Here is a 15,815-nt window from a genome sequence, read left to right as displayed (position 1 = left end):
ATCTTTGAAAACTTTTTGCTTGCTTTGGCAATTTTTGTTTTCCCAAGAAAACAACACAAATTTGTTGTTATTATTCTTATTAATATGTACCATATTTTTTGGTTTCTTTGTGGCCGTCCCTCTCTCCCTCTCTCTCTCTCTCTCTCCATCTCCCTCTAAAAGGTCTTTTTTTTCTGTGTCCCTTTCGGTGCTGGGCTTTTTGCTGTGTGGCATGTTTCCCGTTGGCCCAAGACCCGCCCATGATCAAGTTTTTTTTTGTGTTGTTGCACGTTGCATGTTGCATGCTGGCTTGCAGTTTGCTTAGGGCGCACTTAAGTACCGTTATTTTAATAAACGCCATTTGCTCAGGGCCTTCTTTTTTTGGCTCAAATTCCCTTTGGGTTTGCAAAGAGGTCTTTAAAAATTTCGTTGTGGGGAAAGGCTTTCTTTTGAAGGAAGTGGAAAAGGTGCTGGTGGCAGAAATATAATATGTGCCTTTTTGAACAGGATACAGAAAGGGAGGACTGCCCCAAAGCACCCTGGGATTCCTGGCAGAAACCCCACCAACCGATGGGCGCTGCTGCATGACCTGAAACACGTGTCAGCGTTCCATAAATTGATCTTCAAGGGTATTGCATAGTTCAAACCTTTTCTGAAGCGTTTTTCTGTGGCAGAGGGCTGGGAGGGAGCAAGGCTTGGGGCAGGAAATGCCTCATAAACTATAGCTGTGTGTCTTTTTGCATAATACTATTTATTTACTCTTTCGATGTCGATGGAATAGAACTTTTGTTTGTTGTTTTTTTTGTTGCCTTTGTTTCGTTTCTTCTTTTGTTTTTGCATAAACATTTATGCAAATGTCGAATGCCTAATTGACAAACAAGAGCCAAGTGTTGCACCCTGCCCCCCAAAGCCCCTGCAAAAGCCATGACATTGACGAGGGGGCCAAACGTCGGATGACAATCAGCGATTGACGATCGTCCACGAGACAGAGACAGAGAGAGAGAGAGAGAGAGACAGCTCCACATTTGTTTGTGTTTCTGTGGGGGGGATTCTCTGATTCGGAACGACCTTGAGCGGTGCCCCAACCAGGTCGCCAGAGTTGAGTCAATTATCCAGATTTACGAGTGTTATAAAGTGATCTAATGAATCGGCTTTATGCGTGTTTCATTTGATGAACATTTGATGTTTTACAGTCGGTCTGGCCCTCGTTTTGTTGTTTGCTTTGAGTGAAAGTAATTTGTTGTTTGATTATCGTTTAGTATCTACGGGACACGCCTAGATATTTGGATGCTAAAAGCCACAGATTCTCCGACGTATTCTGGGAGAAAAGAAAGTTTAAATAAGGCTTTCGAGTTGATGATGCTGGACGTAAATATAGTTGTAGTCATCACAAGGTTTTAATGTCATGTTTAAGGCCAACAGCCGGCAATCAGGCAGACACACGTGAAGGCGAAGAGAAATTTATCAATGAGGCGTGTCCGCACTTGATTTTGGTAAGAAGAATCGATAATGGCTAATGGCTAATGGGGATGGGCCTCAAAATGAGTCTTGGAATTGGGGGGGATCGATAATGGAATAATTTGGGATAATAAGCGATGTTCAATTGATGGAAGATTTCCTTTAGATTGCAGATACATATCCATAGATGTCTTTGGCTCTTCTTCAAGTTAATCTGCGATCGTATCTTTCTGGTTTTCTTCGGCTCTGATCGAGGCAGGTCTCTAGCTTCCTCAACAGCTCTTCTCGGATCAGAGCTGCCCCTCTGGATGCCCCTCCTGCTGCCCCTCTTCTTGCCAGACAAATTGTTTTATCCATATACAGCTTGTACGAGTATCTGTGGCATCCTTTGAGGACCAATCGAGATATCATTATTTATATCGATTCGATCACAGCCCCAGATCGGGGGACTGTAATTCCAGGCCATTTACATGACTGCCACGGATGTGGCAGACAGCATTGACAGGCGGAATAAAGGCAATCTTCCATTTAATAACCAATTATCATTGATCAACTGCACGCCCCAGAACCCAGAACCAGATCGAGGGCTACAGAAGGAAGACCGCACTTCAGAGACACACAACAGAAAGAGAAACCAATAAAGACGGAGGGACAGAGAGACAGAAATGCACTGAACAATATCAATTACGAATTACATCTGATTATCCACGGAGTCTGGTCTGGACTGCAGTTCTTATTGCCTGGGAATCGGCCATGGTCATGGCCATGGCCAAGGTGATCCCCCGGCACCGGGGGCTCCTCTCTCTCTGTGTGTCTGATTAGCGCATAAACAAGTTAATGCCATTGACGATGACGATGCTGTGGGGCAGAGAGAGGCAGCTGGGGGGTGGGGCAGCCCCTGTACGTGGTGCAATGTTATTGCTTCTGATGTTTTGGGGGCTGGAAATCAAAAACTGTTGTCCAGAGGCCCCAGCGAAAGATGGAGAGCTGTTTGGCAGTCTCACGGCGTCGCTGGACTGATGACAACCACGACGGTGGCGGTGACGGTGGCGGCTCCAAAAGCTTTTGATCTTGACGTCGCTTCGGCCCCAATGGCTCTGCTGTGCTGTGTTTGGACCATGTTGAACTTTCTGCCGCCTTCCTAGAATATGTAGACCTCTGTTTGCCCAACACTTTGACGGCGAAGGCGGAGGCGGACCCGGAGGTGGATCCGCCGTATGCTAATGTTGTTTATGAAGCCCCAAAGTCAAACACCATGGTGTCTGTTGACTCTACAGAAATGCCAGAGAGACTTACAGCGAAAAAGGTGAATAGAGATGTTTCCACTTGGAAGTTGCAGCAGAAGAATGGTTTGTGGCCTGTCAGGGGAGTCGAGCAGAGCCATCGTGTGTTCATTAGCATGGGGATTCTGGCTGGCTGGCCTTTTTGTGGACAAACATTTAGCTCGGAAATGCTTTAAATGGAATGAATGGGCGATCCCTCAAGGGGTTAATTGGTATTCATGTGCTCCCAAACAGATCCAAGTGGCTTGGGATCCCAAAACACTAGACAGCGTACGAGTTTTGTTCTCTTAATGGTTGAATATCAATGGTTTTCCTTGCTCTAGGCATCATTGATTACTTTCGAGGATGAATTTCAACCTTTAGCATGACTGTACTTGAAACAGTGTGTACACAAATCTGCAAAACTCTGGAAATGCCGTAATATTCTTAAACACTAGAGAGTATACAAGTTTTATGTGAAGAAATCATCATTTAATGGATGCTTTTATCTCCTTTTATCTCTTAACACGACTGTACCTGAAACAGTGTGTACACAACTCTGCGCAACTCTAAAAAAACCGTTATATCTTACAGGGTGGTATGTGCAGGGTTGATTTTCGAAACGAAAAGACTTGGAAAACATTCTTTAAGCTTTATTTTTCAAAGATTCGCTACCGTAGCCGGTTGCCCAGTGTAATTTAGAGGTTTGTTTCGGGAAGTCTGGGGTAGGATTTAATTTGCGGGCATTAACGTCGACAATTGTCTGTGGGAGAGCCAGCAGCAGTAGCATCTCCTATGCAAATGAGTGGACAATTATGCTGATCAGCACTAATTGGGGGGACGACCGACGATTGCGACAGCCAGTGACCCACAGAGCGTGACTAACCCAGTTTCCCTTGTACTTGCAGGCTGCCCCGCGTCGACGAGCTCCCACTGCCTGCGGTGCAACAAGGCCGGCTGCATCAAGTGCCCCATGTACCTGGTCACCGACAGCCGCCAGTGCGTGGACCAATGCCCCGCCGGCTACCTGGACCAGTGGTCGGCGCACACGGAGTTCATGGGTCGCGTGTGTGTGCCCAACGGCTACTCCGGGCCCCTGATGGCCGCCCTGGCCGGCCTGCTTGGCGGCTTCCTGGTGTGCCTCTCCCTGCTGGCCGTGGCCGTGATGCTGGTGCGGCGCAAGCGGCGCAGGAAGTCCGTCAAGCAGAAGCTCATCAACGAGAACACCATGGACCGGGCGGACTTTATGCGGCAGCTGAACGAGATGCGACCCAATGCCGAGTACTTTCTGGCCATGCTGAACGACACGCGGCGCCAGATCCGGAAGCTCTACTTGTCCGGCGAGGTGGCGGCGGCCAATTCGTACCGGCCCATTGTCCGGGACCTGGCCAAGCTGCTGATTCTGCTGAATCGGCCCATCGAGCTGATTCCCACGCCGCCGCACGACTGGTCGCGGCTGCACGCCTGGTCGGAGCAGGCCCTGGAGCGGTACAAGCCGCAGGTGGGCCAACTGATTGACTTCTTCCAGGCCTCGCATGGCGGAGGCCTGCGTGGCGGCCACCAGGAGGTGCTCTATGCAGCACCCACCAAGAAGTCGCAGGCGAGCATCTTCAGGCACCAGCAGGTGACACCAGTGTCGTCGGCGCCCCATGGGGTGGCCGGCGACCTGCTGGCGGGCGATCGCAACAGCAGCGCCTCCGCCCAGCAGAAGCTGCATCTGTTCGGATCGCTGATCAGCCTGCACGAGTTCGAGGAGCCGCGCGCCTCGGACCCCTTCGGCAGCAGCTTCAACACGCTGAAGAGCGGCAATCTCATTTCGGATCTCAACGCCAGCTCGCTCTGGCTGGAGGATGAGTTCTACAAGCTGGGCTTTCGACCGCAGGACGAGATCACCACGGAGCTGTAGGGTGACCTGAGGGTGAGCTGCAGCCGCTCGAAACGTTAAGAAGTATTAAGCCTGGCTGACGGCGCTACACGGTCATGTCTAGCGCGTGTTTCAGCCGGGGGCAGGGGCATTTGCGTGCACATTCCGCCAGGCCATCATCACAAATCATCGAAATCATCGAACAAGCAAACTGAGACGCCATTTAGCAGCAGTCGCTAAATGTCCACGTTTAGTTTAGTTAAATCAGTTAAGCAAGCAAGAAAACTAGTCACGTAAAATCACAAAACACACAAAAAACAAAACAAAACACAAAACGATGCCTACACGAACACTGGGAGTAGGCGAATGGAAAAAGCAAATGGAAATCGCGTGGAAAATGAATTTAGTTTTTATAGATTTTACAAAAATCGCAAACTTCATGTAACGAACAATATTCAATATACATACTACTATAAAGATATAGATACCATTCAGATAAAGATACACATACAGATACCGATAATGTTTAAAGTAAAGATATTTAGCTGTAGATACTCGTAGTACGGAATACTTATAGCTATAGCTAGGGCCTACGCCCACATAGACAGAGATTATAATGCTTAGTGAATACAGAATGAAAAATAAATTCATGTGCCTTAAGAAAATAAAATGTTCAACAATTTGTATCAATATCCAGCAGGCGCCGCCAGGCCAGCGCTAAGGCTGCTCATACTTCCAGAGTATGTCGTCGGGCTCCAGCTTGACCGCATATGCGCCCTGTCATGTGGCCTCTTTCAAGGCCTCCAGTGCCTGCACGCTCTCGGCCGATCGTTTGCGTTCGTTGACGAGCCGCGACAACTCGCGGGCATCGTAGCCGATCAGCAGCTTCAGATCGCAGTCGAATTTATAGGCAAACCGCTTGCCGGAGACCTTGGAGATCATATCACCGTCGTAGTAGTAGCGCAGGGCGCGCGACAGCTTCTCGTAGTTCATGGCGGGCTTGTTCTTCTTCTCGCCCCAGAGGCGGGCCACGCGATCGGGCTCGACAAGCTTGAACTCGCCCTCGGTGCCCACCCACTCGATGATGTCCGAGTGATCGCAGTCGGTGAGGATTTCGAGCAGGAATTGCCACAGCTGCACCTGGCCATTGTTCCCGGAGCCAACTGCGGTGTAATTTGTGGGGCTTTGTGGCGTTGGCGAACTGTCGGCTATAAAAGAGGGGGATCAATGGAAGGCCCTTGCTGGAGACTTATTCTACTCACAATCCGTACTCTTGACGCTCTGGTAGGACTTCCTCATGATCCGCTGTTCGAGGGACGTCGCAGAAGTCGCCGCCGTGCTGCTGGGAATCACGATCTTCGGTTGCTTGGGCTTCCGCAGCTCCTCGGCCTGTTTGTGAACGACGGACACAAAGTTGCACTCCTTGAGCAGCTGCAGGTGTGTCCAGAAAACATTGCCCGGATCGTGCGGCAGCTTCTGGCTGAACTCCTCGTGCGTCATGGCGCACAGCTCTTGTCCGTTGATCTGCCAGTCGCTCATGATGATGTCGTTCAGCTCGAACTGCTTCACGGCCCACTCCAGCCAGTGGCTCACATGGGCCGTGGTCCATTCGCTGGCCACCTCGGGGATATTCAGACGCGTCTGCTCCCGCTTGAACTTGCTGTCCAGCACCCAATTGAGCACGGGCTTCACACTCTTGACCGGCTCCACGGGCTCTTCTTCCGACTCCTCTTTGACCCTTTTGCGCTTGAGGCTCTCCGTTTTCACGGGACTAACGGTGGGCGAACTTTTGACGCTCAACGAATCGGGCGGCGAGAGCTGGGCCGTCACCGGCGAGATGGTTTCCTCTGGGCCCTGATCGGCCAGCGCGTCATCTGTGGGCTTCAGGACGTCCACTATGTTGATTCTTTTTTGTATGGTTTGGATTTGGACGTTGATCTGTACCAGGCCTTCGCCTTTAACGCACTGATCCACAAGGTTCTTGTGCGGTTCCAGCTGTAAGAATGAAAGAGTTTTAGAAGTGGAACCTCCCCGAGAGCTGCACTCACCTCTTGGGCATCCTGCAGCCAAAACGAATAGTAGTGCAGTTCCACGTCAATTTTGTCCTCAACAAGTTTTCTGTAACAGGAAGAAGAAGAGACGTTTTCGTCAGTGCTGTCCATGTGCTCGCCACAAAGGAGGTTCTGTTCTCTTACTTCAGCGCCGTCAGCGGCTCCCTGATATCCATGTGCACAACGATAATGTCGTCGGCATCCGCGAATTGCGTCTTCTCGAACATCTCGCTGTCGATCACCTCCTCTGCAATTAATTGTTTACGGCACAATTTGTTACAACAGGTGCGTCCGCATGGCGCAGCGATTTCCGCTGCTCTCCGACTTACCCAAGGTGCCGCCATCGCTCAGACGCCGCATCAGTTCGTCCGCGAGCACATTGGCGCCTTCCATTGCTTTGTTAATTGGATAATTATCGTTTATTTATTGTTTATTTATTTTTTTTATCTCGTAGGCAGTGTGACCGCGGACTTATCGATAAATAAGAAATATACCAAAATATACCAACTCATATGAAAATATACCGTAAACATACTGACGAAGTCAAGTTATATTTTACATATTCCTCGTTTTTGATATTCCGTCGAATATTACTAGCTATATAGAACATTTTGCCATGCCCACATAATTTTATCCGATTAATGAATTAATTTTCTACACAATTGGTTAGTTTTTAATCCTTGCTTTTATTGCATTTATTATAAAAAAAGTTTTAAACGAAAAAGTTAAACAAAAAAACAGTCGCTATGATGCGTGTAAGCCTTAGTATAGGTCTTTGTATACCCTATTTTGTCAATTTTATATGAAGGTATAAATATTGATATGAAGATAAAACGTGACGAATAAAGACCTTTTCTCAAATTGACATTTTTTAGACATATTCATGTATATTATGAGTGTTTTGTATATATATCTCGATCCTGATACCTATTCTTGGTCCCTGCAATAACAAAATAAGCTTAAAATATCGTTGAAATATGTTTAAAACAGAGACTAAATTGTTTTTGCCTTCTTTGGAGCCTGGGATGACTAACATATTCACAATTCTATAACATCCATTTCCCCCAGGGTATGTGATCATTGAATTAGCAACATTTGTGCATGGAATTAGCAACATTTGTGTATGGAATGGGACTCATTGTTGCAATAGCGAAACTGCGGCGAATCGGGTATTGCCTATATTTCAAGCTATATAGATTTGCCCACTTAGCTTTATCCCATAGATAAATGCATTTTCTACAAGATTGCTTCTTTTAATTACCTTTATGTATTTTATTTTGACCAAAAAACGGTTTTCAAGTAAATGTTGCAGCAACTTTTGTGTATGGAATGCGCAACATTTGTGTATGGAATGAGACTCATTGTTGCTAAAGCGAACTGGGGCGAACTGCGGCGAACAGCGGCGAATTCAAATTCCTCATATTCTTTGTTCCGTTGAATAATACCATCTATATGGAAGATTTAGCCATGCCCACTCAATTTAATACGATTGATGAATCAATTCTATACATGATTGGCCTATTCGAAATACTTGCATTTATTGGATTTCTATATAAAATTGAAAATTAAATTAATAGATTGAAGAAAATGGACAAAAATACCATGGGAGCGCGGCGAAAACCAGTATTTCTACAGTATGACCCTCAGAACAGCACCGAAATATACAAAATATACCGGTTGGTGCGCGCCAAATCTAACTTTTTTGAATGTGAGCGACAAGGAAGGATCGACAAGGATAATAGATTGATGAAATTGATAAAATTGATAAATATCTGATATCTAAAGATATTCATTAAAGGCATAAAAAAAGCGATCTCTGCCATTTATTTTTTGAATTGAGAAACCCACCTAAAATACCAAATTTGTAAATTCTAGGTTTGCTCAGAGTGTGTACAATACATGTAGAAGCACCACTGCGCACCAAAAACATACGCGTGGTGAAATTAGATGTGGCGCCACTAAAAAATGTCAAGTTCGATGCACATGTAGATGTACAATGTAGCAACATGATTTCGGTTGATTTTTAAATTCCGATAAAGCTTCGATCTAAGAGGTTATAAAAAGAGTGTTATTACAAGGGGAAACTAGAAGTTAATCTACCTAATTCTGATAGAAACAAACAGTTAAACCTTAATATATCTCCAAGGATCCCAAGCCCTGCTCAAAATTGAATACCTATTCTCCAAGATTATGCAAAACTATCCCTGAAAATATTGGGACTTTTTGTCAGAGTATTTATTCCGAGATATTCATGCAAATTTCAATCATCATTTGCACCAATTAATGTTTACGATTTTATTCGAATTTTAGGAATTGGCAGTATTCTGGTGTCGTTTCTGTTCACTAGAAAAGCCATCGAATTTAATTAAGGAATTCGCAACAATCAGATGGATACTCAAACGCCTAGCCCACTTCAGACTGAGTGGCTGTGGCTCCCCTCTCCCCGCCTTCTATGATATTTCGCAGCTTGAAGAGTGCGTGCTGCAGATACAAATGCCGATGTTTGTGTTGAAGCATTAAGGAAGTGTAGCACTATGCACCATTACAAGTGGGTTGGAGGGGGCAAAAGGGGCTCCCAACTTCTGTTAGTGCTGATTAAATGCCTCATAACTTGGTCGACAAAGGCAATCCAGTCAATCAGTCAGTGGGTCAGACGGTGGTACAAAGACTGGCAATTGTCTTATCAGCCCGGAGTCCAAGTGCACCGCTCACTTGTTAAAAACAAACGATTTTCCATGTTCCCACTGAGATACGAAAGTAAAGTCGAGTTACGCACTGGAACCCTGGAGTTTCGAGCAGGCATTACCTCATTGTTGACTCAGTTGTCCGATTGCGAGCGATATTTGCTTGCAAAATTCTAGCTAAATATTGTGCATGGGATGACAATGATAGACAGTCTGACTCTGTTACCGTTTCTCATTATGATTCAAGCTTGAGAAATTTCTGGAGGAGGGTCGATATATTCCCCGATTCCCCGCTAACCTTGCAACAGCCTGCCGCACACAGCCCCCAAAAGACCAAAAGACCAAAAGACCAATAAGGTGGTACGTACACACTCTGCTATGTATATTTGTTGACTAATATTTATTGGCCAGCGGACCAAATTCAAGAGTCAACATTTGACTGGGGCTTGTGCTGTGGTCACCATCTCCTGACTCATTTCCATTGTCATCTTTAAAGTGCTTAATATTAGTATGATTAATTATTATCCAAACAATTATTACTCATTTGTCTATGCAAATGAGGGGGCAATCTCTGTAAGATCTCGATCTATCTGCATTACATGTTGGGTAACTGACCTTTTGCTGAGCGGAGCACAAAAATTGTCTAGGTCAAGACCCCAGCTGCAGTGGTAACCGAAATTCGAGACCCACAAAAATGTATATCAATTACAGCCCAAAAGGCAAAAGGGGGAGGGTACAGCAATGACAACGTCGGAAGGAGACATAAAAACCGATACCATAAAACTATGCGCAGTCATTGTGGCGCCTCCAACCTAATAGGAAAACATATACCCGTAGCGTCTGGCAAGCAGCGCCGAAAAGAGCGTGGCGGCGGCACAAACAACCCCTTGGGGTGGCCACCGCCGCCGCAGGATTACGAGTATACGAGCCCCGGTGGCACATTCAACTCTATGCTGACTCTCCCCGCCACGAGAATTGCGTCACTGGCCGAATAGCCTGGGAATTAAATCAATAGGGACAACTCCCACACGGAGCGAGTGCTTAAGTGGAGCAAGTGGCTCGGTGCCGGGAACTCGAGGAATTTGCATTTTTCGTGGCCAATACACAAAGCATTGGCCAGTATTTGGGTCGGCGTCGTCAAAGGATTGCAAGGACATTTCAAAGGCGAGCGAAATGCGTTTGCCGCGAGCATAACTCAGCCGACTTGGCCATTTCCTTTTCGACTTCTCGCTTTCTGGCTTTCCATTTCATAATTTGTATTAATTAATTGGCATAGTTTTCTCTGGCCGTCGTCAAATGAATTATGGAGCCATTCGGGGACTACACCTACAAGAACAGCCTTCAGGCGAATTAGGGGCAGGATATGAACCCGTTTGCGTTTTGCCTCTTTTTTTATTGGTTTTTCGAGTAGCTTTGAATTATTTATTAGCCCGTTGAGGGCAGAGTGCAGTCACGTTATTGATGAACCGCCTAAGTGGTTGGAAAAGTACGTACGAATATCCTTGAGGCCACGATATGTACAAAGAGATACCAATTGTTAAAGAAACATTTCAAATGAATATTCCAGATAGCCTTTCTCTGATCTCCAGTTTTTGTTTCTTTAATTGCAAATATTTGCTCATCTTTTGGTCATTTCCGAAATTAAAAATACCCATTTCGTTTTTGAGTCATGCTTAGAGGGCCAGTGTCTTGAAAAAACTAATTATTATTCTGTGACTGTGTCAACAGTGGCCGAATATCAAACGGAAACACATGTAGAGATGATTTGCGTACAATTTAGGATTGTCCCAAGTGACTCAGCGCCATATGACACCATCAAAGCGAAGATTTGAAGGAAATTTGAAGAAGATTTGTGCAGGCTAGAAAGTTTATTGACTCTGATTTGGCTCTGATTCAGATAGCTGGCATGTTAAGCGATAAGATCAGAAAACGCTTCAGTTTGTTAGAAATCAAACTAAATTTAAAGACAACTATTATCCTTTGAGATTTATACGTATTTATATCTCACTGAAAATTTGGGTTACTATCATTGCACTTGGAATATTCTATCGAACTCAGACCCAAAGAATGGACATATTCATATTTTAGATATAACTGTAAGCTGGAATCCATAGAAGAAGCCTCCAACCTTCAGTAAATTGCCAAAGCAATCTTCAATATTTTTAAATTTGCAGTTCGTTGTAACCATAAGACATTAACCTGTTCTATATGATCTTAAGACCTTAGACCTTAGCCTATATATTCCTTATTCTATCATCCTCCATTGAGTTTGGAGTTTTCTATAAAATTGAAATAAAAGTACACTCCATACATCGTAATATAGGAGCTTGAAAGGTGCGGTAATACGCGTATATGTATACGATAGTCTCTATTCATATTATATTAAGATCTTACAGACGGTCTTAGAGTCGGTCTGGAGTACCACTGGCTGGTAGCATGTCTATGGAGGATTCGGAAGTACATGCCATCTGATTGAGCTCGTCAATGTTGCTGCACAATCGCTTCTGTGATGTATTCCGACCTGTCATCGCCTTAACTTGCAACTTCCTTTACCACCTTCTTGGCCATGTTTTTGGTACGTTTTTAAGTATTCTGGAGATCTCTTCTTGAGACACCTTTGATTCACCTGGCCTTTCTTTCGTTACAGAAACGATACGAGACCATAACGAATCTGCTGAAGCCGGCTACAGAGGAGACGCAGGGAAGCCTTGGTGTGGAGGCAACTCTGGATGCTGCTATCAGTCGAGGATACCTGCCTCGCAGCATTGGGTCGCTCGACACACGGATCTTAAGCATTAAAGGCTACAATGCTTCCCTAACCATTGCACTTGAAGCATGCACGCTCCATCGAACTGATAACAAGCCTCTGCGCCGACCGCAACATGTTCCATGTTCGATGTTCGAAAGCTCCCCGAACAGCTGTTTCCTCTCCGCCTCTGCCCGCGCGTGGCCTATGCAAATCGACTACCTACGCTGTGCACAGCCGGCTTTCATACGCCTCGTATGCCCATGCCCCGAGCCCGAGCCCGAACCCGAACCCGAACCGAACCCCCAAATGCTCGCACACGAGTTCGCTCTTGTGGAACGTACGCTCATGTCTGTTTCATGTTCAATATTGAAAAACAGTCCGCTGGCTCGATTTGAAACGCGAAGGTTGTTGACGGTGCGCGCGCGTTCTTGTGGTTGAATCGAAGTTCAAGTCGTTCGCGTAAAGAATACATTCAGTTTTGGCCAAAAGCGAAAAGCTAAGAGTGAACAGCGATTGTTCTAACGCTTATTTGATTAGGTACGCTGGTCTCTTTCGTCAGTTTGTTATCTGTGGTGCGTGCGTGTGCGTGTTCTTTATTTCTTCATATATTTTTGTTGTTGATGAGTGGGCGATATATAATTTTGTGTGGTGGGCGTTTTGTTTTGCCATTTGGGCAGCAGAATTCTGAACTGAGCTGAAAACTAGTTAGCCATGCGTGCTGGCCGACTCTGACCTGTTCCCTCCTCAATTCAATTTTCGAACAATAGAACGGATGGCGAAAAATTACAATATTAAACAGATTTTTCAACAAATATGCAGCACTGACATTGCCCCTGACGGCCCAGACATCAATAGGCGACAGCATTTATGTCCATAGTTGTTGTTGTTGTTGTTCCTGTGTGTGTTTTTTCCATCGATTTGCATTCATTTCCCCTTCGCATTCGCTCTAATCAAAACCCCGAGTCGAACACGCACGCACACGCACAGACATGCTATCAGCCACAATCACATCGCAGTGTAACGGGTGTTGTAAATCGAACAAAATTTAATTACAATTTTTCTTGTTTCAACAAAAACAGCTTGAAAGCAAGAAAAAAACCAACCCAAAAACTAATTTGATTGGAACAACAATTTCGAATACATTTTCCAAAAAGGTGAGTTGGCCAATCAATCGGTGGGGGGAGGGGGAGGGTTTGTGATTGAAATCGATTTGTGTGTTGAAAGCCGAGTGTGTGTGAGTGATGCATCCTCCAAAGGAAATTATTGATTTTACCGGAAATGTCCTTCGCCGAATGCACTGCAGAGCCGAAACGAGACCCGGCCCGGCTTCGCTTTACAGCAGCTGAAAAGGCCCAAGGACACCGGGGCTCGCTCTCATGGTGCAGTGCCACCCACCCACAGCTGAACAGCTGTTTTCAGATGTTTTCCCGATTGGGCGGCAACATTTTTTGGTTGCAGCAACTTTTGTTTTCAATTTCAATGCAACATCGAACAAGTGGCTGCCGGCCGGGGCGCCCCGTCTGTGCGGTGGCACGTGGGCTGAATGGGTTGTGTGGCATGTGTGGGTGTCGCAGAGCTGCACCACCTCCAATGCACTTCGGGCCCGCTTGGGGGAACCACTTGTTTGTTGGGGCATGTAATAGGCCTCTCAGGCATTGCCTCACAGCCAAGTGGAACGCTGCCATATGCCGGTCCCAGGCCTCCTGCAAATATGCCACAATATTCTCTATTTATGCGCCACCCCCACGCTCGTCTCGCATTTTTCCCATTAATTAACTTTCAATGCTGTCCATCTACAGTGATCCCTCACATTTCCGTTGTGCCTGGCTGTTCTGGCAGCCCGAGTTCCGCCTAGGGAGTGCTCACTGCAGTGCCCTGGGGTTACTCTCGTTTTAATTTAACACTAGAGCGATTTTCGCCGGCTTCCAGCTTATCAGATATCTGCCAGCATAGGCATATGCCACACTGTCATTAGATAGAGTCCCCCGATAAGGGGACTGCGCCAAAAAAAATGTAAGCCTACGAGGCTACGAATATCCGGTTCATTGTAATGGCGGGGGGAGAGACCTCCTCCTCCTCCTCCTCCTCCTCCTCCTCCTCCTCCTCCTCCTCTTATCTGTTTATTTGATTTTCCATGAGCTCATCGGCGGCTGCAATTCTTTCCGTTTTGCACCCAGGTAAACCCAAACGAAAGATCATATTTCCACATTTTGGGTTCTGTTTACCCGCTGGCGTTCCACCCCTCTGTAGTCTGCCCCTTTTGTGGCATCGATTTCACATTGAATTGGTCCCCTTTTTGGCGCGTGTTTTCAATTTATTTTAGTTGAATTGCCCATGGATGGTGTTTGTCTTTTTTATTTGGTTAAATTAAATATCCATTATGATTTTGAAACCCCTTTCTCGATTGTTATCGTGTGATTTGGTTTTCCTGTCGCTCTTCTATGGCTGCAGAGCGTGGAAATTTGCATAATTGCATTCATTATAGGGCCTCTCTCTGTCTCTTTGTGGTAGTGGGGACCCACCCATATTTGCCCCCCCTGGAGTGCCAGTTGATTGCAACGTTTTGTGGTTTCCTTAAGGGGGAGGGTTCGGTTTACCTTTTTGCGGTTTCGCTCTCGTTTGTTGGCACCTTGTAGGGGTTTAAGCTAAAGCGGTGAAAGGGTAGGGATGTGAAAGTCTAAGGGAGTATCCTTTTACAAAGGGAAGAGCCATATACCTGGAAGATTTATTACGGACAGGGTGAGACCTCTCCAGACCGTTCCATGCCACATTTATTGCACAATTCCACGCTTAATGTTGCCCTTTCGAAATTGTTGCCAGTTTTATATGCGTTTTGATAAGCACCAAATGATAATTGGTGGCGCTGCAACAATTAACTAAAGCAACAGCAGTTTTTATGATCTGAAGCGTGGAAAGAGAGCAAACAACACATAGAGAACTAGTGAGCGAAAGAGACAAGTATACACAAAACTATTTCAAGTGCAAACTGTGGCAAGACATTCCCCATTCCGCGCTCTCTCAACGTGTCTGCGTCTGTCTCTCGTTCTCCGAATGTATGGTGAAATTTCTATCTTTCTTCCACTTTTAATCTACAAATTCGAAAAACATGTGCAATATTTACAACAATAGCAACAGTGAAGAAAACGCATAAAAACGTTGAATTTTTGTTTGCCACCTTCAAGGTCACATCAGCAGCACATCAGCATCGTAAAAATTGTTGTCGTCCGACCCAAGAACAAAAAAAAAACATTTGTTTGCCATTAAGCTAAAAGTAAATATTAGCAGATATATATAGCTATATAATACCTATATAGACAGCGTTCTATATATACACAGACGCGAGAAATTGCAATGCGACCAGGCATATAATTGTACAGTGAAAGTTCTCTGAAAGGAAGAAGATCAGACCCAAAGGAGATCCTCTACAGAGATGTTCTTAACTTAACCGATCTATGCCAAAGTTTATAGTCTTATAAACTATATCTTAAACTCAAATATTAGGCCTCCCCTCGGGCGATTTGTCACTGTTTGAATACTAAACTTTTCGATGATGGAAAGGTAGACGAAAAATTCATTCATGCCTCGTCACATGATTGATAAGCCAGCCGGCCTCTGGGCCTCCCTCCTCCGGGGCTGATAGACTTTCTGTTAAATTCGTTCCGACTTGTGCTGCGAGCATTATGAATATTAATGTTTCGGTGACGTCAGCGATGCATCTGACAGATGACAAAACATCAGCCACTAGACAAATCAAATGCAAAAGCAGCA

General features: G+C 45.5%; 3 protein-coding genes across 6 annotated transcripts in view; 2 read left to right on the top strand and 1 right to left on the bottom strand.

The window, feature by feature from the left end:
- The window catches only part of LOC6598655, a 38,829-nt gene extending 34,205 nt beyond the window's left edge, over positions 1–4,624 (top strand). For both annotated transcript variants that reach the window (XM_026990779.1, XM_002023737.2), the window contains exon 3: positions 3,608–4,624. In XM_026990779.1, the coding sequence (XP_026846580.1) occupies positions 3,608–4,605 (998 nt within the window). In that variant the 3' untranslated portion in view covers positions 4,606–4,624. The remainder of the gene's footprint in view (positions 1–3,607) is intronic.
- Positions 4,625–5,328: 704 nt separating this feature from the next.
- LOC6598654 (DNA-binding protein Ets97D) lies at positions 5,329–7,040 on the bottom strand. The gene is made up of 5 exons (XM_026990767.1): positions 6,944–7,040; positions 6,759–6,861; positions 6,612–6,681; positions 5,826–6,558; positions 5,329–5,771 (listed from the first exon to the last, which is right to left on the bottom strand). The coding sequence occupies exons 1-5, from the start codon at positions 7,005–7,007 to the stop codon at positions 5,344–5,346; spliced, it is 1,398 nt and encodes a 465-aa protein (XP_026846568.1). The 5' UTR covers positions 7,008–7,040; the 3' UTR covers positions 5,329–5,343.
- A 5,395-nt stretch (positions 7,041–12,435) lies between these two features.
- LOC6598653 (aminopeptidase N) overlaps positions 12,436–15,815 on the top strand; it is a 31,385-nt gene continuing 28,005 nt past the window's right edge. Inside the window, exons 1-2 of one of the 3 annotated variants that reach the window (XM_026995039.1) lie at positions 12,436–12,584; positions 13,127–13,201. The gene's annotated coding sequence lies outside the window, so the exon portion shown is untranslated. The remainder of the gene's footprint in view (positions 12,585–13,126; positions 13,202–15,815) is intronic. The other 2 variants (XM_026995048.1, XM_026995040.1) reach the window with 2 other exon arrangements.

Source organism: Drosophila persimilis, unplaced genomic scaffold (assembly GCF_003286085.1).
Source record: "Drosophila persimilis strain 14011-0111.01,24,50 unplaced genomic scaffold, DperRS2 tig00000000-arrow-pilon, whole genome shotgun sequence".
Taxonomy (NCBI): domain Eukaryota; kingdom Metazoa; phylum Arthropoda; class Insecta; order Diptera; family Drosophilidae; genus Drosophila; species Drosophila persimilis.
Note: the sequence above shows the minus strand (reverse complement) of the source record. Positions and strands in the feature narration are given on the sequence as shown.